Genomic DNA, 24,136 nt, shown 5'->3' with positions numbered 1-24,136 from the left:
TGATCTCTGAGACCCACTGCCGCCCCCACCTCCTGTGTGTTTTTCTGGAACTCTGTATGGATCTCCAGGATGAGGCATCTAATCCTGACTAGAAGTCATCAAAGTCATCTGCTTTCATCAACTGTTTCATATGATGGAAAACTCCCGGCTCGGGGCAGAACACTCAAGGACTCTTAGAAGGAAGCAAATATGTACAATAAGGAGGAGTGAGGTCTGTGGCAAAACAGAGAGCATGTGCCTTTTCTAAAGGACATTAAACAAATGAACACCACCACTATGTACCCAACGGAACATAAATTCAGTCACAGGACTATAATTAATAATCCCTAATCTAAGGCTACAGCTTATGTCTTTGCTTAGGAAAAGGAATGGGTTATGATGGGATGGTCAGCATGTACCCAGCTCTCCTATGAAGCTATTCAGGACCATAAAAACACTAAACATCAGCAATTTTTACTTATTACATTATTTGTGAAACTACATTGTAAAAAAAGCCTCTGCCTGCAGCACTGGCATTCCATATGGGCACCAGTCCGTAACCTGGCTGCTCTTCTTCTGATCCAGCTCTCTGCTAAGGCCTGGGAAAGCATAGAAGATGGCCCAAGTGCTTGGGCCCCTGTACCCACATGGGATACCTGGAAGAAGCTCTGGGCTCCTAGGTTTGGCCTGGCCAAGCCCTGGATGTTGTGGCCATTTGGGGAGTGAACCAGCACATGGAAGACTTTTCTCTCTGTCTCTCCCTCTGTCTGTAATGCTACCTCTCAAACAAATCTTTTAAAAAGTTTGTTTTTATCTTTAATTTGAAAGGCAGAGAGAAAGAGGGAAGGAAGAGGGGTTGGGAAGAGAAATGGGGTTGGGGGTGGAGAAAGAAAGAAAAAGAGAGAGAGAGAGATTCCATGCATTGATTTACTCGCCCAATGTCCACAATAGATGGGGCTGGGCTATGCCAAAGTTACAAGCTCAGAACTCAATCCATGTCTCCCAGGGAGGGTAGCAGAAACCTAAGTACTTAAGCTATCATCTGCTACCTCTCAGGGTATGCATTAGCAGGAATGGGAAGCAGACCAGGACTCGAATCCAGGCACGTCCATCCAGGATGTGGGCACCCTAAGCAGCATCTAAAACACTGTACTAAAGGCCTATACTCACATTTTTTTGAGAGAGAGCAAGAGAGAGCGAGCACTTGAGAGTTCCTATCTGTTGGTTTACTCTTTTTTTTTAAAGCTTTTATTTAATGAATGCAAATTTCATAGGTACAACTTTAGGAATATAGTGGTTCTTCCCCCCATATCCACCCTCCCCTCCCTCTCCCGTTCTACTTCCTATTTCTTCTCCCATCCCATCCCATTCTTCATTAATATTCATTTTTAATTAATTTTCTATACATAAGACCAACTCTATACTAGGTAAAGATTTCAACAGCTTGCACCTCCCTCCCTACACATACAACGTATAACTGCTGGTTTATCCCAATCACAATGGCCACTGGCTAAAGTTGGGAACCAGGAACCCAACACAGATCTCCCATGTGGGTAGCAGGGACTCAGCCACTTGCTGCTTCCCAGGGAATGTACCAGCAGGAAGATGGAATTAGGAGCAGAGCCAGGACTTGAACCTAGACACTCTGATACAAGACATGTACACCCCAAGCAGCAGCTTAACTGCTGAACCAACACCTGCCCTGAAACTACATTTTTATCATTAATTTTTTTAATAGCCTAAAAGCACTTTTGGGGGATCTGATAGACAGGAATATATAAATTCATTTTTATATACTGTATTAAAAATGGTAATAATTAGTATTGACCTGAGTCGATTATTAACTAGTTTTGTTTTATTTTATATGAAACTAGTAACAGTTTCATGTGTACCTTCACTTATTTTATTGTGAAAAGGCCATGTTATCTTTAAATGCAGTGAATTTATAATAAGGAAAAAAATTGCTTTCACATTTTGAAGAGATAAAGCTTGAATATACAAATTTTACTAGGAATTTGCTATTTGGTTTTCTCATGTGAAACCAGCACTTACTAATTAAAAAAAGAGTCTAGCAATAATGAAACTCCATCCAAATGACTGACACTGATCTTCAGCCAAGACCAGAGGATTCTCTTACCCAACCCACAAGGATGGGACCCACGTGCTCCGTTGAGCCGTCAGGCTTCCGAACATCTCGAAGCTGACTGAGGAGCTCTGGTGAGAAACAGACAAAATGTTTGTGTTGTTAGGCAAGGGCAGGGCTGGATGTGGGTTCTGGGTTATTCACGTTATTACATAATCGCTGAGTTGTTATAAGGCAACTCAATTAAGGCTACAAGTCACGACTCATCCTGGAACAAAATTATACCTTCATGCAGAGGAATGAGAGAGTCCAGTGTCCCGAAAATTTGATTCAGCTCCTGTTCCGTCATTATGGAGAGTTTCAACATGGGGTCATGATAGGCCTGTGTGAGAAGGACAAAGCGGGGAAGCAAAGGTTTCAAATCCAAGGCACTACTCCAGGAAGTGCTTCTGAGAGGTCCCACACAATAGCAAACACTGGGTTCTCCCAACAGTTTATCCCATAATACTGCAGAAACAGCACACAGGTCCCATTCCAGATGTGACTGGAGGAGAGGAGAATCCAGTTTTGCTGGGAGCCTTCTATGTGTTTTAAGTATTTCGTTATTTATTTGACAGGCAGAGCAATCGAGAGAAAGAGATCTTCCCTCTACTGGGTCACACCCCAAATGGCTGCAACAGCCAAGTCTGGGCTAGACTGAACCCAGGAGCCAAGAACGCCATCAGGTCTCCCACATGGGTAGCAAAGTTCAAGTTCTGGACCATCGTCTGCTGCTTTCCTAGATACACCAGCAGACGGCTGGTGGAAGTGGAGCAGCTGGCACTGCTGACATGGATGCTGTTGTTGCAAGCAGTGGCTTAACCTGCTGTGCCACAATGCTGGCCCTGTTTTGTGGTTTTTGAAAGTCTATTTTTCCAAAGCTTTTTTATTCTTGTCTATCACACATCTAGGAAGGAGCATAAATCACAGGGTAGCACATATTTGACTGTTTTATAAAACTACTTGTCAAGATAAAAAAAAAAAAAACTTGTGGAAAGTTAAAAATTTGCTTAAAAATAGTTCAAGCTTGAAAACAGGCGAGATATCACAGGAGATCAAAAAGTTATCCAATCACAGCCTCTCGGGAGTCACAGAATTAAGGCCGGAGGGGTCAGGGAGGTTTCACAGGTGAGCTCCTTGGTGAAGTATGAGGCAACACACAGTTTGGAAGAAGGGATTGTGCTCTGAGCTGGTCCCTGGAGGAGGGGTGGATGCAGACAGCACAAAGGAAAGAGGAGGCCATCAGGTGGGCAGGACCACCGAGTGCCAAGGATGGCAGTGGAGCGTGTGCAGGTGCAGGAAGGGGCAGGCAGACATGTGACCAGCATGGGGTCTCCCAGAGTCAGGTGCCTCCTTTGTTCTCTCTGATCCCCTCTTCCTCTAGCCCTGCCTAAAACTGAGTTTCCTGGCTATGTCCATGCACAGCACAGATGGCCATTTCATGTGTGCTGGAGGTGGATTCCACATGACCAGGCCCTCAAAGAAAGGAGGCTCCTTTCAACTCTTCGATGCTTTTGAGACAGCTGTGAATACCAGATACGAAGCCATGGGATGCTGTCACTGTGGAAAGGTTTTTGAGAAAGGTTTGTTGTCAAAAATATACAAGAGGGGGCTGGCATTATTGTGCACTGGGGTAAACCACCACTCCTGACACTGGAATCCCATATCAGAGTGCCAGGGCAAATCCCAGCCACTCCTCTTCTGATCTGGCTCCCTGCTAATGTGCCTGGGAAGGCAGCAGATGATGGCCCAAGTACCTGGGGCTCTGCCACCCACATGGGAGACCCAGATGGAGTTCTGAGCCCTGGCTTCAGCCTTGCCCAGTCCTGGCCATTGCAGACTTTTGGGGAGTAACCAGTGGATAGACAATCTCTTTCTCTATCTATCACTATGACTCAAAGAAAGAAATCTTTTTTTAAAAAAAGGATATACACACCACAAGGCCTGGGTTTCCTCCCTCCCTCAATGCTAATGAAGAACATGTGTGTCTATAAATGACCCTAACAGGTGAGTGTGCAGATGCCTCGGTTCACCACTCTGCACTGCGCACACTGAAATGACCGTATTTCTGTTTCAGACATCCACCCATTCTCTCCCTTGGAAAAGGGCCCTGCATGTGAGGCTTCCGGGACAAGAAAATACACACAAAGCCAGGCCTCTGGACAGTTCTGATGTAAACTCAAGTGTGCTGTGAGCTGCAGAGACACGCAGAGGTGAACCCCGAAGCTGCCAGGTGCAGTGCAGTACCCTGCCTCCCTGTCTCAGTCATCTTCCCCACTGCTGGGACTTGGGAAACAGGCTCTTCTCAGCTTGCTGACCTCTCCTGGTCTTAACCTGGTACTCATTAAGCACCAGCTTGGGATCACGGAATTATTCAGAGGAAGAAACCATGAGTTCACGCAAACGACTGCTGGATTTGAATTTACCTTTTTTGCTAATTTTAAGTCCTCTATTAAGTCTTCTTCTCCTTGGGAAAGCTCAAAGATGGCCTGCAAAGAAAAAAAAAATCAATGAACTCTCCATTCATGAGGGCAAATTCAAACCTCCAGTTCCGGCACTCAAAGCCCCAAGTCTACTTATTTAAGTATTTAAACAGTATGCTCCAAAGTTAAATTGACCTGCAGTAAATGCCTCCAGTAGCTAAAATTTGCCAAGAAACAATATTGCAAAAAACTTCTGCACAATGTACTTCTCTGTGGGAGAAAGAGGTTCCCTACAAGTTTCTTCCTTTTTTTTTTTTTTTTTTAAAGATTTATCTTCTTGGGGCTGGCGCCATGGCACACTAGGTTAATCCTCTGCCTGTGGCGCCAGCATCCCATATGGGCACCGGTTCTAGTCCGAGCTACTTTTCTTCCAGTCCAGCTCTCTGCTGTGGCCCGGGAGGGCAGTGAAGGACAGACCAAGTGCTTGGGCCCCTGCACCCACATGGGATACCCAGAAGAAGCACCTGGCTCCTGGCTTTGGATTGGCACAGCTCTGGCCATTTGGGGAGTGAGCCAATGGAAGGCAGACCTTTCTCTCTGTCTCTCCCTCTCACTGTCTGTAACTCTACCTCTCAAATAAATAAAAAAGAAAAAAAATCTTAAAAAATTTTTTAAAAAGGATTTATCTTCTTTATTTAAAAGGCAGAGTGACAGAAATGGGGGGAGGAAAGGAAGGAAGGAGGGAGAGAGAGGGACATTGATCGATCCATCTTCTGCCTGCTGGTTCACTGCGGAAATTGCCACAATGGCTGAGGCTGGGGCACGCTGAAGGCAAGAGCCTTGAACTCCATCTAGGTATCCCTTATGGGTGGCCAGGGCCCAAGCACTTGGGCCACCTTTCCCCTGCTTTCCCAGGTGCTTTAGCAGGGAGCTGGATTGGAAGTGTAGCAGCCAGGACTCCAAGGGACACCCCAATATGGGATGCCATGGTAGCAGGTGGCAGCCTAACCAACTGAGCCACAACGTCAGCCCCTTTTTAATTAACTCAGAGGCATGGGTTGAGAGGGGGAGGGAGAGACAGAGACAGAGATAGAGAGATCTCATCGGCTAATTCATTCCCTAAGTGCCCACAACAGCCAGGGTGGGGCCAGGCGGAAGTTGGGAGCTGGGAACTGGGCACTTCATTCAGGTCTCCCATGTGGTTGGCAGGGACCCAGGTACGTAAGCCATTACCTGCTGCCTCCCAGGGTGTACATCAGCAGGAAGCTGGAATCAGAAGTGGAGTTGCAACTCAAATCCAGGCACTCTGATACAGGATGTGAGCAGACAACCAGTGTTTTTAAACAGCCATGCCAATGGCCTGCCCCTCATGTATGTTTCTGATGGAACAAGTCACCTTTCATGTTTAGAACACTGATGCAGTTGAACCAGAGAGGGAACTATTTTAGGTAAAATCATCAGTTTGAGGTACAGATTCCACATTTTTGTCTGCAGTGACTCAGTAATGGGCCATCACAGTTCATTTATGGTGATTCTCAGCAGGAAGTTATACTCCTATTATCTACTTGTCTTGCGCCTGCGATTACAGGAAGAATCCAACATTTTATCACTCTAAATAAAATCTGATGAAGTTAATTCATCCTAAATTACTTCTCAGTCCCACAAGGTACAATAAATAAAATTATAGGAGCAGGCTGTGTGCTAGCGTGTGTAAATGGACCATTTCTAATTGGACTCCATTAAGCCATCATCATTTAAAGAGCTATGATGCCTAGAGCACTTTTTCATGTTCATGTGGAGATTTAAACTGCTGGCAAACAACATCTTATTAAAGGCCAGTCCTGAGGCTATGCATTGCTTTAGGCAAGAGGGAAGGAGTGAGCACACTTCAGGCAAGGTGGTTGTTCCAAGAGGGAGACCAGTATGCTCTCTGGCACAGCGGGAGGAGGCAGGCCACGGGGCTGGAGGGCTGTGTGCAGCAACATCTCCCAGAGCTGGGGAGAGCCTCTTGGCACCCTATTTTATTTTGAAATAATTTGAGACTCCTAGGAGAAGTTGTGAAACCAGTACAGAGGTACTGTGCACCCATCACTTTGCTGGCCCCGAAGGGGCATCTGACATGGCTAGCATGTGTTCTCAGAACCAGGAAATGGAACAGCTCAATACACTTACCTAATCTTTCTGGGGACTTGCTGCAGATTCCCTGATACACCTGTCATAATGAGGGCTCACTAGCTGACCAAGTGTGGTCCCCAGGTGAGGAAAAAATCACAGAACCCCACACTGGGAAACAGACCGCGGGCTTTAGAGGAAGGTAAGACTGGGGTTCGAACTTGAATCTGTACCTCAGTAGGTGAGTGATCTTGTAGTCATGGTGCCCTAATAATTTCCTTACCTTTCTCCCTCTCTCTCTCTCCTTCCCTTCCTTCCTCTTCCCTGCCTTTTCTACTGTTGGATTGTACAAGGTGTATAGAATATGCACACTGTTAACACTTGGGAAAATCCAGAAAATTATAAATAGGAAAATTTTAAATTACTCATAATATCATCTTGTTAGTTCCTAGAACATAGATGTAATAATTCAGTATGTCCTATGATACAACATGGATCACTGCTGACACTAGATGTGTGGGGGCTTCTCCCCAACACCAGGCAAGAAATAAGTTCTGCAGTAGACGTCAGCTGGGTTCTCTGATCCCTCTATCTGAAGACAGTGCCAGATCTGAAGGCTGAGGGCTCAGTCTGCAAGGCTGCCCTCCCCACAACACACAGGCTGGATGCCAAGCCCAGGTGCTTCTGACCTACTGATTGCAAATCAGGGTTCCCACATCCTCCACTTCAGTTTGATTAATTTACTTGAGCAGCTGACAGAACTCAGGGGAATAGGTACCTTTACTGCTTTATTACAATGGATATTATAGAGGCTGTGTTGTGGCACAGTGGTTTAAACCGCTACCTACAATGCTGACATCCCACATTGGAGTGCTGGTTCAAGTTCCAGCTGCTCCATTTCCAATCCAGCTTCCTGCTAATAGCCTAGGAAAACAGTGATAGATAGCCCATGTGGGAGACCCATATGGTGTTCCTGATTCCTGGTTTTGGCCTAGCCCAGCCCCAGCTGCTGTGGCCACTTGGGAAGTGAACCAGTATATGGAAGATTTCTATCTTGCTTCTCTGTCTCTGTCTCTCTCTCTCTCTCTCTGCCACTCTGCCTTTAAAATAAATAAATATAAATCTTAAAAAACAAAACAAGGGGCCAGTATTGTGGCATAGCATGTTGCCGGCATCCCATATGGGGACTGGTTCAAGTCCTGGCTGCTCCACTCCTGACTCACCTCCCTGCTAATGCACCTGGGAAAGCACCAGGAGGTACAAGGGTCCAAGGACGTGGGCCTTCTTCTACTGCTTTCCCAGGCCATAGCAGAGAGCTGGATCATAAGTGGAGGAGCCAGGACTTGAACTGGTGCCCATATGGGATGCCCGCAATGCAGGCAGGCGGCTTTACCTGCTACACTACAGCACCAGCCACTAAATAAATAAATAAATCTAAAAAAAAAAAAAAAAGTCCTCCACATCTTTAAAAACAAAACAAAACAAAAACCCAAAGAATGAAGAGAATTTAGAGCAAGGTATGGGGAAAAGGGCTTCCGTGTCCTCCAGAAATTTCCATGTGTTCAATTATGCAGAAGCTCTTTGAACACCGTCCTTTTGAGTTTTTATGGAGACCTCACTACATAACAAATAATGAAATCACTGGCCAGAGGTGATCAGCTTAGCCTTCAGCCTCACTATTTTCCCCGGTGAAGGCTGAAGCTGGGAGCCCAGAATTCAATCCAGGTCTCGGATGTGGGTGGCAGAGACCCAACCATCTGAGCCATCACCTGCTGCCTCCCAAGGTCCACAATAGCAGGAAGCTGGGACCAAGAGTGGAGCTGGGATTCAAAACCAAGTGCTCCAATACGGGTCACAGGCATCTTAACCAGACTCTTAACTGCTAGGCCAAACTCCCACCTCTTACAGAAAGGCTTCATTTATCCATATGATTTTTGCATACATTAATTCACTTACATGGCACTCAGGGTACAGTACACAAACGGATACATGGTAAAAACTCTCCCACTCACCTCTTTGTTCCATCCATTCACCCAGCTCCCCCCTTCTAGGTGGCAACAGCGTTGCCAGTACCTTGGGTGTCCTTCAAGAAATAGCCTACGGTTCTACAGGCAAATACATATATACTCCTCTCCCCCCACTCCATGCTAACACGTCTTACTTTCCCCTCTCAGCCACAATACTGCTCAGCACCTCCTCACGTGCTGCAATGTACTCAGTGTACAAATGGACACTCACTCTTGAGCCAGCTCCTAGCTCCTTGTAACAGATGTTCAGGCTGCTCCTGAGTCGGTACTGTCATAAGCATTCCTGTGATGCATAAACTTACCCATACATCTTGCTCCTTCCGTACTAGTAGCCCTGGCAGATAAACTTCTAGAAAAGAACTGCTAAGTCAAAGAATCTAGAAAATTTTTCAGGTACCCCTTCTGCCAATGTCAGGTTCTCCCCTAAAAAACAGATATTCCCAGGATCTTAGTGGATGATGCACACGTGAAGAGTTTAGCACAACCTGCCAGGCAACAAGGTCAAGGGTATCTAAGAGAACAAGAGGGAATGAAATGAAGCACACCCCACAGGAAAGTTTTCTACCAGGCTAGACCAAAGTTACACTGGCATAAACTGTATATTTAAAAATATTCTATAAGTTCTTATCAAAATACAACTAAAAATCAGCATGTTTGTGAACTTCAGGATCCTAAGCAGACACTCGGTTTCATTTTCCTCTAAATTCAGATTTATCACATCAGTTTGCTTTTTAAAGTGGAGGCCACACCCACCCAGCTGGGTGCTGGGTTCTCAGTTCCTCCCATGAGGTCTGATACCCTGTTTAAGCTCCTTCCACGAATGCAGGGAAGCACAGATTTGGAGCCTGGTGTGCAGACCCTGCATGGCTTCCGGTTGCAGGGTACACAGCCTGCTTCCTGAGACCCAAGCCTACCTCCTGACGTTTGATTTCCTTGGATGTAAGCATCTGATTGACACACACGTCGAACGTCTCGCTCCACAGCTTGCTGTCTCTCCGCTTCGTGCTCGAGGGGGCGGCATTTCTGGACCAGGGCCGGGAGCCGAGAATGTCAGGGCGGCTCTCGCTGCGGAAGCTAATGGAGCGCTGAACAAAGAGAAAAACAAACTGTCACGGGGGTAGCAGCAGGATGGGGTGGGACCAGAGAGCAGCTTCCTGCGACTGACAGAACATAAATCACATGTCTGCAAGAAAGAGAGGACACGGCCACAAGGCCTCTGGGAAGTGGGTACGTGCTGCGGAAGGCTGGACAGGGAGCTGTTCTTGCCCATGTGCCAGGCATGTGTGCTCTGTGTGACCTGAAGACCCAGTGCACCACAGCATAGAATGCATGGGCCTAAGCCATGCAAGGAAGTCCGTTCTCAGATGAGAGATCATTCTAGAACCTTTCCTTTCCCTCTTAGAAGAGCAAGGGATAATGGCAGTGGTTGGCCTTGGGGGGAAAAGCATACCTGGCCAATCCTCCTACACTCTTCTTCCCGCTAAGAACAGAATCCCACATCACCATGTACCCCATTTTACATGGTTTGTGTGAGCTCTCCTAAACCTGACCAATCAGAGTATTCTACCACCCTGACCCAGGGCACTGATTCTCTGAAATTTGCGGTTAGTTATGGGGGAAAATGCAAGAATGCTAATTTCTTTGGGATTGTTGAGTTCAAGAGACGCTCAAGCAGGTGCCCCTTCTAGCAACTCTCTCTGGTCACAAACATGCTGCAGGGGTGGAGTCAGCATTGAGGCAGAGTGGGTTAAGCTGCCATTTGCAAAAGCAACATCTCCTATCAGAGCACCAGTTCAAGCCCTGGCTGCTCCACTTCTGATCCAGCTCCCTCCTAATATGCCTTGGAAAGCAGCAGAAGATGCCCTTGTCCCTGCATTCACATGGGAGACTCAGATGGAGTTTCAGGCTCCTGCCTTTGACCTGGCCCAATACCAGTTGTTGCAGTCATTTGGGAAGTGAACCAGTGGATGGACACTCTCTCTCTGTCTCACCCTGTCTGTCAAATAAAAAAAAAAATCTTAAAAAAGAAAAAAAGAATCTGTTGCAGAGAGTAAAGAGACACTGAGAATGAGTGATGGGGGAGAATGAGTGATTGACAGAGGAAAGGAGCAAGCCTTGCCAACACCGTTTGAGTTCCTGGATCCCACTGTGCCTGAAGACAGGCAGGATTACCCTTAGATGTTTGAGTTACATGAGCAAATCCATTCCCTTTCTTTTTATCCTTATCTCAAGATTCTGTCAACTTCAAGAGTCCTGGATAATACAGAGACTAAATATCATCAAGGCAGCAAATGATGCATGTCCCTGAGGTTCTTTCTTATTTTTGAAAGAAGCCCCAGTAGATTCTGGAGTGGTTTAGCTACCCAAAGTCCACCCTTGTGGCTGAAATATGTACCACAATTCTTTCTCACTGACACATACTTGTCATCAGGACAAAGGGGTAATGTACATCTTTAGGCTTCATTCTAGACTTCAAAATGCTCATTGGTAAGTGTGCCAAAGCAACGGTATTTTACTGTGCTCAAAAACCACATTCTTAGGGTCACAATGTAGTGGGTTAAGCTGCTGCTTGCAATGCTGGCATCCAACGTGAAGCACTGGTTCAAGCCCTGGCTGCTCCATTTACAATCTACCTCCCTAATGCACCTGAGGAAGCAGTGGAGGATGGCCCAAGTGCTTGGGCACCTGCACCCATGTGGGAGACCCGGAAGAAGCTCCTGGCTCCTGGCTTCAGCTTGGCCCAGCCCCAGTCATTCTGGCCATTTGGAGAGAGAACCAGCGAATGCAACCTTGCTCGCTCTCTCGTTCTCTCTCTCTCTCTCTCTCTCTCTCTCTTCCTGTAACTCTACCTTTCAAATAAAGAAAGTAAATCTTTTTTTAAAAAACCGCATTCTTATTTAGTAAGCGTTTCCTGCCATGGCTCCCTGCGGCCCTTGGTGTGAAGGTCTACGCCTCAGTGTGGCACAGAAGGCCTCTTGGTATCTGACCACAGTCTATATATTTAGGATCACATCCTGCTACTCACAGGAGGCCCCTATTCTCCCACCAGAGTAAGCTGTCTGTCACTCCCCACAGGAGTCATGCTTCACCAAACTCGGTGCTCCCCTTAAGCAGTCTTCTTGTCCTAGAAGGTGTCTGTTGCACTTCCCAGCTGTTTAACTCCATGCTGTCCTCAGCATACTCAAAACTCAAACAGCACCTCTGCCAGGAAGGCTTCTCCAAAGTTTTCCCTTCTTTCCTTCCCAAAGCAATTTGGACATAGCTTTGATACGGTGAGGGTTATGTTTTAGGACACCTAACTGGTCACTTGGTCTGCACTATATAAACTCCCCAAGGACAAAGACTGATTTGTATGTGACATGAGTGGTTATCACCAAGACACTCGGGGTAGTTTCCAAAGATTCTGAAATGCAACAATAGAGTTCAAGAAAGTGAAAGAAAATTTCTAAGAGAACTACTGAATTAAGGCCACTGTTAAATAAGTTATGATTTCCTGCTTGATAGAGTATTATTTAGCCATTAAGACATTTCTGAGATGGTTTGGCAGCTAAAAATCCCTTCTATCAACCTTTTATAAAGATTACAATCTATATAGGAACACTGTGTTTAATTATGCAAAAAATGAACATGAGCAAAGACAAAGGGAATGCCCAAGAATTCTACCAGTGGGGATAATATTGTAGCTCAGCAGGTTAAGTCACCACCTATGATGCTGGCAACCCCTATGAGTGCCAGTTCAGGTCTTGGCTGTTCCACTTCTGGTCCAGCTTCCTGCTAAAGCACCTGGGAAAGCAGTGGAAGATGGTCTGAGTGCTTAGGCCCCTGCCACCTATGTGGGAGACATGGGTGGAGTTCTAGGCTCCTGGTTTCAGCTTGACCGAGCCTGGGCCATTTGGGGAGTGATCCAGTAAATGGAAGATCTCTGTCTCTCCTTGTAACTCTGCCTTTCAAATTAATCTTTAAAAAAATTCTACCTTTTTTTTTCATGATGACATTATAGGGGATTTCTATCCTAGTTTACTAATTTTTACATTTCAAGAAAAATGAATAAATGCAAAAATACAAAAAGACATTTCTTGGGAGCTTTAGGGTATTAGCACAGCCTTCTGGAGTCAGGAAGCTAGTTCTGTTTGCAAGTAGTCATGCCAGCTCCTCCAGCTGGCACAGGCTCATTAATAAGCTCATGATGGCTGGATCAGCCCTACACAAGAGATCAAGACAGGACTTGCACCAAACGTGCAGTTCACTAATGGTATCTTGCAAATCCTTGTGATCTCTTAAAAACAGTCCTTTATAAACAGTAACCAGACTAAATGAACGCAGAGCCCCTGCACTCAGAATCAATTAGCCACAGGCACTAAAAGGTCAAAACAAAGCACAGTGAGTCATCAACTCACTCACTCAACTCAGCTTGTGGTTCTGATGAGAGCCAGGGAGGGAATTAAAGAGGAGAAAGGGAGGAAAGCACCCAAAAGAGAACATTTAAAACAAAACAGTTTCCACTTTCACTTAGAATCAACTGCTCTCTCATTTTCAGTCCCTGACCAACTCCAAACTCCTACCAGTTTGAAAGCAATTTATGCTAACTTTATGTGTTCAAATATTACAAAAGCACATAAAATTTTAAGTACTCCTGCTCCACTTCCTAGAAGTAAACACTCAAGTTTGTTCTAGACCTTTCCAAACTTTTTCTATACATTTGCTAACATTCACAGAAAAAAGATTTTCTTGTCACCCACCAATATCTTCCTATGTTAAGCATGAGGGTACTTCAAAAAGGTCATGGAACACGGAATCAAAAGATAAGTTTATTTCGGTGCAAAAAAATTTGAAATCCACAGTTTTTTCATAGTATGTGTTTTCCATGAATTTTCTGAGGACTCAACCTAAGCATGGATCTCAAAATTTTTGCACCAAAACAAACTTACCTTTTAATTCAATTTTATATGAACTTCTTTTGTTTATTTAATAAGAGGCAGTGAGACACAGGAAGAGAAAAAGTTAGAGTGAACTAGCTGCCATCTGCTGGTTCATCCCCCTAAATGCCTTCATTGGCCCCTACCCTGGGGCCAAAGCCCAGAGCTTGGAAAACAACCACAGCTTCCCTTGTGGATGGCCTGGACTCAATTGCTTGAGCCATTACCGCCGTCTTTCAGGGTCTGCATTAGCAGGAAGCTGGACTCAGGAGCTCGAGCCAGGACCCCAACCTAGGCACTCCAGTGTGGAACATGTGCATCTTTTTTTTTTTTTCTTTTTTTTTGACAGGCAGAGTGGACAGTGAGAGAGAGAGAGACAGAGAGAAAGGTCTTCCTTTGCCGTTGGTTCACCCTCCAATGGTCGCCGCGCTGATCTGATGGCAGGAGCCAGGTACTTATCCTGGTCTCCCATGGGGTGCAGGGCCCAAGCACTTGGGCCATCCTCCACTGCACTCCCTGGCCACAGCAGAGAGCTGGCCTGGAAGAGGGGCAACCGGGACAGAATCTGGCGCCCCGACCAGGACTAGAACCTGGCTGGTGTGCCGGCGCCGCAAGGCGGAGGATTAGCCTAGTGAGCCGCGGCGCCGGCACATGTACATCTTAACCACTAGGCAAAATGCTCACCTTCTCATGAACTTTTGAAATATGTAAGACTTGGTCTTTAAAGATGTGATTTATTGAAGCGGAAACCATGACATAAAATTAACCACTTTTAAAGTGAACACTGTTGTGCAATTACCACCCCTACCTAGATCTGAAGCATTTCCATCACCCTAAAGTCGCTCCCTCTTTTTACAGATGACAGAGGTAATGCCCCATGGGGTGGAGGGACTGCACTGACTGCTGTACAGAGTAAGCTCTGTCACTAAGATTTCTCTTTTGGGAACTGGAGCTGTGTTGCAGCAGTTTAAGCCACCACCTGTGACACCAGCATCTCACATTAGCACCAGTTCCAGTCCGGGCTGCTCCACTTCCAATCCAGCTCTCTGCTAATGTGCCTGGGAAAGCAGAGATGACCCTGTTACTTGGGCCTCTGCCACCCACACGGAAGATACAAATGGAGTTCCTGGTTCCTGGCTTCAGCCTGGTCCAGCCCTAGCTGTTGTGGCCATTTGGGGAGTGAAACAGCGGATGGAAGATACCCTCTCACCAACCCCCATTTCTCTCTAACTCTTTCAAATAAATAAATTAAAAAAAAAAAACTTTCTTTTTGTATTTCTTTACTGATTTCTGGACTCAGGGGACTATAGGGAATAAATATCAAAGGGGATCTTTGAAATACTTACCTATGCTTTCCACTTCGAATTCATTCTCTCTGATCTTTAGAATCCCCTGCAAGGTGGTGGTGGGAGGTGAGGCCTTCTCATGTTACCCATGAGGCAAGTGAGGCTCAGGGAAGCTGGGGTTCTCACCCAAATCAGATCTCCTTACTTCCAAAGCCTGAACGCTTTCTGCCAAGGGGGCTGCACCCACTATTTACATGCAAGCCACGCATTGTGGGGAGATTCCCATGAGATGATATCTAGCTTCTGTCTTTTAGGAATTTAAATCAAGTTAAGGAAAGAGAATTCATTTGCTCAATTTTAGGAATAAGGATTGATCTTTGGCCAAACTCCAGATTTACATCTTTAGTTCGGATGAGTTTAAAACAAACATCTTGGGGCTGACACTGTCATGCAACAGATTTACTTGTTGCTTGCAAGGGCATCATCCCATACACGCACTGGTTCAAGTCCTGGCTGCTATACTCTTGATCCAGCTTCCTGCTAATGTGCCTGGGAAGGCAGCAGAAGGTGGCCCATGTACTTGGGCCCCTGCACCCATGTGTGAGAACTGGATGGCGTTCTTGGCTCCTGGTTTCAGCCTGGCCCAGTCCAGGCTGTTGAGGCCATTTGGGGAATGATCCAGAGGACAGAAGATCAATTGATTCTCTCTCTCTCATTATATCTTTTAAATAAATAAATCTTTTTTTTAAATTTTTTTTCCTTATTCCACTCAAAAGTGGGGAAAAGGGGATGACGCTGTGGTATAGCAGGTAAAGCTACTGCCTGCAGTGCCAGCATCCCATATGGGTGCCAGTTAAAGTCTCGGCTGCTCCTCTTCTGATCCAGCTCTCTGCTGTGGCCTGGGAAAGCAGTAGAAGATGGCCCAAGTCCTTGGGCCCCTCCACCCGCATGGGAGACCCGGAGGAAGCTCCTGGCTCCTGGCTTTGGATCAGCGCAGCTCCAGCTGTTGCAGCCAATTGGGGAGTGAACCAGTGGATGGAAGACCTCTCTCTCTCTCTGCCTCTCTCTCTTTCTCTCTCTAATTCTAACTTTCAAATAAATAAATACATAAATATTAAAAAAAAAAAGTGGGGAAGAAGTTGAAAGCAACAATCCAAAAGAGGAATAAAGAACACTGCTCAGGTGCGTGGCTGGCTGCTGGCTGGCTGTAGGGGAAAGGGCAGCTGCAGGGCTTGTTCAGGGCTGGTGTCTGAGCCAAGGGCAGTGTTCACAACAGTGCAGTGTTCACAAGCTACCCCCTCCACCAGTCATTGTTGTAACTGGGCACAACTGTGTTAGAGGAGTGGGTTGGGGAGGAACACGTAGCTACTGCTTGTGAGACGGGGAAGAAGTTCCTGGCTTCATATCAGCACAGCTCCAGCTGTTGTGGCCATCTGGGGAGTGAACCAGTGGATGGAAGACTGGAAGACCTCTCTCCCTCCCTCCCTCCCTCCCTCCCTCCCTCCTTCCCTCCTTCCCTCTCTCTCTCTTTGCCTCTGCCACTCTGACTTTGCCTTTCAGATAAATAAATAAATCTTAAAAAAAAAACAAAAAAAAAAAACCACAAAACTCCAGACACTGCCAGATGTCCGTGGGGCAAAAAATATCAGTCCACAGTAAGTAGGCAAGGCCCACCTCTAAGCAAGGGCTCACCCTTGGGAGGGACCATGTAACAATAGGAACATGTCTATAGATCCCCTGCATGCAGGGGGGGCTTTCAGGACTGAAATAAAAAATGTTCCAGGACAAGCAAGAGTTTCCATGGGGGAATCTGGCTGAGCAAACAAATAAAAAACCCAAAACTCATAACTGCTGGCAGCTAAAACAACAAGGGCTGCCACTGTCACAGATAATCCATATTTAGGAAATGGGCACTCACTGAGCTGGGTATGCAGAAAAGACACTGCAGGTGCAAACGGGACATGTGTAGGGTGGGGAAAGGAAGTCCCTTTACCCATGTCAGAGGAAATGTCAACTCAGCAGGTGGACAGGGCAGGGCAGGTTTGATGTGTCCATGGCGCCTGTTGAGCAGGGTCCTCCCTTGCTCTTTTCCAAAAACAGAAGTTCTCCACGGCCAAAGATAACAGGCCCCCATAAAGAGAGGTTAAGCCAGGAAAATGCCCTACAACTAACCATCCTGATTTTATTGCCATTTTAAAGCAGACAGTTTTTTATGAAACTGAAGGGGCTTAGGTTGAGACTGGAAGAGAGAAACACATTCCCATGTTGCCGCTGCCCTGGCTTAAACCAAACTGTAGCTGGGAATGCAAAATGTTCCCACCAGGCATCCATCCTGGAGGAGTCTCTTCAAGACTTGATTAGAGCAACTAACTGGAAGTGAGAAGTAACACTGACCAGCTGTGCCCCTCCCCCCACTTCTGACCCTCATATTAATGCCAGGAGAAGCACTGGGCAGATTTCCCTTATATTTATTTTCCAGGCTTTCAATAATGCAACCAGTCTTCAAGCAGATAAGACCACTAACACTGAGTTAGAAATGGCATGGTCAACATAAAACCACGTATATAGAATCTGGTTCTGATCAATGCACAATAAAAACATGGTAAAAGGGCACCCAATTAATAAATAAATAAATCAACAAATGTCAAACTCCGAAGACTCAGTGCAAAGGGAAGCCTTACTGTACGCAGGGAGATATTCTGAGTAGAATGAATGGCAAGCTGAAGAAAACACTTGGTTTAGGTGTGGAGAAAACAGTATACAATTTGCTTAATACGAGCCCCAAATTAGTAACCCTTTGAGAGAGGCTTAGAGCAGCAGCCCAACTATCATCATCAGTCACCCTGAAAAGGTTCTTGCACCATATGTTAATCACAAGACATGCCACGGCTGCAACAGACATGGAGGCTCTCCCTGCCACGAAGGCACACCAAGTAAGGAACAGTGAGATGGGCACTCCAGGTTGAGACTGACATTTATTTTTAGATCCTGGCAAACTACAGGCTTGATGATGACCAATTGTAGGCTTTTGTGGGATGCCTACCACAGGCGAAGGCTTCTGACCACTCTCAGAACCCCAGCTCCTCCATTTCATGGCTGCACGACCTTGGGCACATTTTCAAACCTTCAGCTCTCTCCCCTTTAAAGCGGTGATGACTTCCATTCTGCAGAGTTTGGGAGGAGATGATGTGAGGCTGTGAACTTCAAGTGCTTTGTGCAGAACCTGGCTCCTTCTAGATGTTCACCCAAGGAGAGCTGTTGCTACTAGAGCAAAAGTGATGAACTTCAAATGATAACAGTCAACTCTCCCACGGCTTCCTGTTACTCCAAGAATAGAAAAGAACAGCAGAGGATCCAGAGTTCTGTTTGGTGTGGAATACAAGCTCTTCTCTGCTACAGCCTCACCTTCTGAACCATAAAGGAATCTGGTTTCTGATTGCTTCCCCCAACACACCCATGTGCACACACATACACACTCCAAGTTCATCTGTCAAAGGCCTTTGCCAGTTATAGGAAGTTTATGAACGCAGGACAAGGGACTAAGTGTGAGCTCCTGGAGGAAGAAAAGCATGGTTGCCATACATACTCTCGGGTGATCTCCCTACTCATCGCTCATCTCTGGGTGGCATCAGTCTGCCCATACTCCTTTCTAAACCTGAAATGTCTTTACTCTCCTTCCTCCTTGTCATCTCTGAGTCCTTCCAGCCCAACATAAATTCCCCCTCCCTTGCCTGGCATTCTTCCCTGACACCCCCAACCCCAGCCCTGGGGCAATACTAAGCTCTCTCAAGCTTTCTTTAGTTTTTTTTTTTTTTTTTAATCATGTAAGATTTTCAAATCTTACTTTTTTGGGGGTCTGGTTGTAAAGTCAATATATAATTATTTTAAGAATTCAAATATGGGGGCCGGTGCTATGGCGCAGTGGGTTAAAACCATGGCTTGAAGCGCCAGCATCCCATATGGGCGCCGGTTCTAGTCCCAGCTGCTCCTCTTCCAATCCAGCTCTCTGCTATGGCCTGGGATAGCAGTAGAATATGGCCCAAGTCCTTGGGCCCCTGCACCCATGTGGGAGACCCAGAAGAAGCTCCTGGCTCCTGGCTTTGGATTGGTACAGCTCCAGCCGATGCAGCAATCTGGGGAGTGAACCTTCAGATGGAAGACCTCTCTCTCTGTCTCCACCTCTCTCGGTAACTCTGACTTTCAAATAAATAAAATAAATCTTTAAAAAAATTTCAAGTATGATAGAAATATATAATGGGGGAAAAGGCAATGATATCTACTAATACTCGGGTACTTTTAAAAGTCCATGGGAAAACAGAATTAAAACGTAAGTTTAGGGCTGGCATTGTGGCACGGAGGGTTAAGCTGCTGCTTGCTTTGCCAGCATCCCATATTGGACCACTTGTTCAAGTCCCAGCTGCTCTGCTTCCCATCCAGCTTCCTGTTGGTGCACCTGAGATGGCAGCAGAAGACAGCCAAGGACTTGGGCTCCTGACACCCATGTGGGAGATCAGGATGAAGTTTCAGACTCCTGGCATCAGCCTGGCTCAGTCCTGCCTGATGCAGGCATTTGGGGAGTGATCTTGCAGATGGAAGATGTCCTTCTCTCTCTTTCTCTCCTGCCCCACCCCCGTTACTCTGCTTTTCAAATGAATGAATGAATGAATAAATAAATAAATATTTTTAAAAATAATATACTTTAAAAGAAAAATTTATTTTGGTAAAAACCTATTTTGAATTTTCATGCCTCGTTTTTTCATAATATGTGTGTCCTATGAACTTCTTGAAGATGTCTCATACATGGATTTCAAAAATTTTTTGCAGCAAAATAAACTGATGCTAAACAAAGAGATTTATTTATTTTTTATTTGAAAAGCAGAATGACAGAGGGTGAGACAGAGTGATTCTCCCTCTCTCTCTAACCTTTTAAATAAATAAATAAATATTTTTTAGAAAAAGGGATTAGGGGCTTGTGTTATACCATACTAGCTAAAGCTGCAGCATGTGACACCAGCATCCCACATGTGAGCTGCTTATCCTGGCTGCCCCATTTCCAGCTCCTGGCTGCTCCTCTTCCAGTCCAGCTCTCTGCCGTGGCCCGGGAAGGCACTGGAGGATGGCCCAGGTGCTTGGGCCCTGCACCCGCATGGGAGACCAGGAGGAAGCGCCTGGCTCCTGGCTTTGGATCGGTGCAGCACACCAGCCCTGGCGGCCACTTAGGTGAACCAACGGAAGGAAGACCTTTCTCTCTGTCTCTCTCACTGTCTGTAACTCTACCTGTCAAATAAATAAATCTTTAAAAAAAAAAAAAAAGAAAAAATTCTTATGCCATCAGGTTGTTTTATCCTGTTAAGACTAAAGCAAGTTTTAAAGTAGTATATGTAAAAGGATTATTATTTTTTTAAAAAAATGCAAATGCAGATATGTGGCAAAAGACTGCCTGAGAATGTACAAAAGATGGATAAATGATTTTTTGGGTGATGGGGAGATGGGATTAAAGTGCCTTTTACTCTTTTTTCTGTGCTTCAGCCTATTTTTCAACTTTTCCATGATATTATATAATCAAAAAAGAAAGCACAATAGAAGGTACTTACAAGTAGGACAAAGGCTTTCACAAGACATTCAACCCAGAGTTATTTGATAATACAAAAATACTCATGCCCAAAAATCCATTGATAGGACTGGTTATACAGAATAAATTTTCCCATCAACACGCTGAAATCATACACAGTCTGCCCATAAAGATCATATTTTCCAAGAATAACTGTAATATAATACTTCCCCTAAACTGATAAAGAGTTCTCATTTAGCAAAATGACAATAGGAAGATGAAAACAGAACAAAACACTTTAAGAAAAATGCAAACAGCAACAATGATAACAACAACAAAAAAAACCCACAATCTAAAGCAAAATGCATTAAAAAGAAAGAGTGATGTTTGGGGCCAGTGCTATGGCATAGTGGGCTAACCCTCTGCCTGTGGCATTGGCATTCCATATGGATGCTGGTTCTAGTCCCAGCTGTTGCCTCTTCCTACCTAGCTCTCTCCAATGGCCTGGAAAAGCAGTAGAAGATGGCTCAAGTACTTGGGCTCCTGAACCCACGTGGGAGATCTGGAACAAGATCCTGGCTACTGGCTCTTGGCTTTGGATTGGCACAGCTCCAGCTGTTGTGGCCATCTGGGGAGTGAACCAGCAGGTGGAAGACCTTTCTCTCTGTCTCTCTGTCTGTAACTCTACCTCTCAGAGAGACAGGGAGAGAGAGAGGGAGAGGGAGAGAGAGAGAGAGAGAGAGACAAAGTCCTCCACCCACTGGTTCACTCTCAAACTAAAGCCAGAAGCCAGGACCCAGGTATTTCTTCTGTGTCTCGCACGTGGGTCCAGGGGCCCAAGGACTTGGGCCATCTTCTGCAGCTTTCCCAAGTCATAGCAGAGAGCTGGATCAGAAGTGGAGCAGCCAGGACTTGAACTGGTGCCCATATGGGATGCCACACTGCAGGTGGTGGCTTTACACACTATGCCACAGCATTGGCTCCAATAAATAAAAACTTTAAAAAAAAAAAGAGAGATACACTCCATGAAAGCCATCATTTAAAAAAAAAAAAAGAAATAGTGATGTTTAACTTTGATAAAAGGTGCATCTCCCTCAAGAGGCTACACCCAGAACAAAGATGATCTTACCTAACTGTGTAGCTTGGAAACAGGTAAGGCCATGACCCAGAAGCATGCAAAAGCAACTGGCCACCCCCAATCACCATAAACAGGTCACTCAGAACGTGGGACAAACCATGAATAACCCCAAGTCATGCTCATGATACCTAAGTTTTATACTTACACACAGAATAATAGTGGAAAGAAATTATTAAAACATGAACAGGAGCTGTTTTGGAATGGAGGGTCCTATGTGTTGTCTTTCTCTTCCTTGTATTTTTGCATAACGCACATGCGCTTTCATAATGGAAAAGAGGAAAGTTCACATCCAAAGAGAACGAAGGACCACATCACAGGGTGATGATCACAGCGCGCCACAACATGTGCTGACTCGGCTCAAATGAGCCCAGACGCCCCACACAGCTGCGGACGGGGAGAGGCAGGGCTTGGCGAGTGGCTGGCCTGAGGTGAGCTCGCCTTCCTTGCTGCACATGCCGGCCCCTTTCAGAGCCGGGCCAGACTTTCCTTCCAGGGAGCTCAGGGGAGGGATTTATAGGCCCAGAGGGATCCAGACATCTGTGCTAGAGTCTACCAGCAGGGCTAAACTTCCTGGTGAGAGGCAGACAGAGTGCCATGCAGTCGGGCTGTCCCTCCCTGATGCCCACAAACGCCGCCTTTGTGCTGAGGCCCAAGCTCCCAGCCCAGATGGGTGCGGGGAGGCAAGAGAGAACAAACCTTGCAGTGTCGTGCTGCACTGTGGCTGCAGGGACCACTCACAGTCACGACTCTGCTTTTAACGTTGCTTTTTAGAACTGAGCAGTCCTGGCTCCCCCTGAGCGAGTCCACGGCCTCCCAAGGAGCCAGAGAGAAACTCCAAGCACTATGCTTGGGCCAAAGTGATCTCTTGTTCTACAAAGAAAGGAAGCCAACCTGAGAGACCTAATAGAATATCCTAAGGGACACACATGTCTCTAAGCTGACAGGAGCCAGGGAAAAAGGATATGAAAACAGAGAACCAAACTGTATGATAGCCTGCAGTCATGTGTGGAACAGAAAAGTCACACATAATGCACACCTGTGGGTAAGGAATGAATGACTGAGAGATTGGGGACAGCCATACAGTTCTTGTCCTCTGCTCCTGCCCTATTAGAATAGGCACTAAGACACAGACACAATGGGAAAGGACAGGACGTTGGCCCACTGAACACCCCACTGGGGCCTGCTCTTCCCCTACCACTTCTCTGCTCTCCAGGCTGTGCGAGCACCCTCTTCTGGTCTAACTGCTCAGGGGAACTGTGCAAAGTTATGGATTGCTGGGCTGCTAGGACTGGAAATAACACGGCACAACTTGCACTACACGCACTGCCATGAGAACCGGGGAGACATCTTGGGGACGAGACGGCATTCTCCACGCTTCGTACCCCATCCTGCAAACCCAGCTGTCCAACTCTGCACACAGCCTTCGGGGCACGTTTCCATTCATTGACCCCACAAGGATTCGCTCAAGCACAAGCACACAGCTCCAGCGCCCTCGTGTCTGTGTGCTCAGTCATCATGAAGAACCGTTCTGTTTCTGCAGGTTGTTTCTGTCCAACACGTGGAGCATGGAGTTAGCTATGTCTCATAATATTTGAAAAAAGGAAATTTACAAATTATTTTAAAAAATCCTTTGAGGTTTTAGAAACCAATTTCCGCATGTCTGACCCTCTCTGGAGCCTGGCTTTCTCAACCTTGCTTAGTCTCAGTCTGTTGGATTTTAGACATAGCTTGGTTTTTTTTGTCCCTGTTTTTTAGGTCAGCGCAAATTTCCAAGGTGATCAGCTATTTCCTGCAGTGGTCCTTGGGGAGGCTCCCCCGAAATGGGAGAAAAGAAAGACTGCCAGGTTTGACGATGAAGAATATTAAAGAGAAATGCAGCCGTGGCAGGGCTGATGCAGGCACAGAAAACGCTTAGTGCTGATTTTCCCCAGACCCAGGAACACAACCACAGAAGCCTACAGGATGGGCAAGATGATGAGTGAAGGGGCCAGGTGTTAGAAGGATGAGTGAGAAGAATGGGGACACCTACAGGTGACAGCTGGCTGGTTACCCACATCCAGCTCATTACTGTCATGTGGGAACCCAGGCCCAGCCCTGCCATGAAGCAACCAGAAGGCAACTCTGTCTAGAACACAGCAATGCGAGGGCAGGGAGCTGAGCCTTGTGCACACCAAGGGCTCACTTAATGCTTGGTGAAGCAGTGATGGCCTTTCTGGGAAGAGGGTGGGCTGTCCCGGGAGAAACAACAGGAAGAGATGGCCAGCAAGGTGGAGGCCCATAACCAATGGAGGAAGCAATGACAGAGTGAACCTGAGGCACGGCCATGGGGATGGGGATGGGGAGGAAAGGGTGAAATGCAGTAGACAAACTAAAGAATTTCCAAAATGCAGAACTCAGCAAAAGACCAGATGTGCAGGAGTAGGGTGGTGATGGCTCTTCCAGGGGAAGCCTGTGATGAACTTGTCTGGAGGGCCAAAGGGCTGGTCATGAGGGAGAGGAGGCAAACACATTCTTCTTCACAGCTTCAAAGCCCTTCATAGGGCTCCCCAGAGGACTCTACCCTCTTTCTCCTTTGTTCTCCC

At 46.3% G+C, this 24,136-nt stretch overlaps 1 protein-coding gene across 5 annotated transcripts in view; it reads right to left on the bottom strand.

Annotated features, from left to right (window-relative positions):
• The window catches only part of ARHGEF3 (Rho guanine nucleotide exchange factor 3), a 336,416-nt gene that overhangs the window by 21,610 nt on the left and 290,670 nt on the right, over positions 1 to 24,136 (bottom strand). For all 5 annotated transcript variants that reach the window (XM_008260822.5, XM_008260823.5, XM_008260826.5 and 2 more), the window contains 4 exons: positions 9,578 to 9,748; positions 4,528 to 4,590; positions 2,348 to 2,444; positions 2,117 to 2,193 (listed from right to left, as the gene is read on the bottom strand). In XM_008260822.5, the coding sequence (XP_008259044.1) occupies positions 2,117 to 2,193; positions 2,348 to 2,444; positions 4,528 to 4,590; positions 9,578 to 9,748 (408 nt within the window). The remainder of the gene's footprint in view (positions 1 to 2,116; positions 2,194 to 2,347; positions 2,445 to 4,527; positions 4,591 to 9,577; positions 9,749 to 24,136) is intronic.

The sequence above is a fragment of the Oryctolagus cuniculus genome, chromosome 10, assembly GCF_051225735.1.
Source record: "Oryctolagus cuniculus isolate XC-2025 breed Fujian yellow rabbit chromosome 10, ASM5122573v1, whole genome shotgun sequence".
Taxonomy (NCBI): domain Eukaryota; kingdom Metazoa; phylum Chordata; class Mammalia; order Lagomorpha; family Leporidae; genus Oryctolagus; species Oryctolagus cuniculus.
This window is presented reverse-complemented; position numbering and strand designations above follow the sequence as displayed.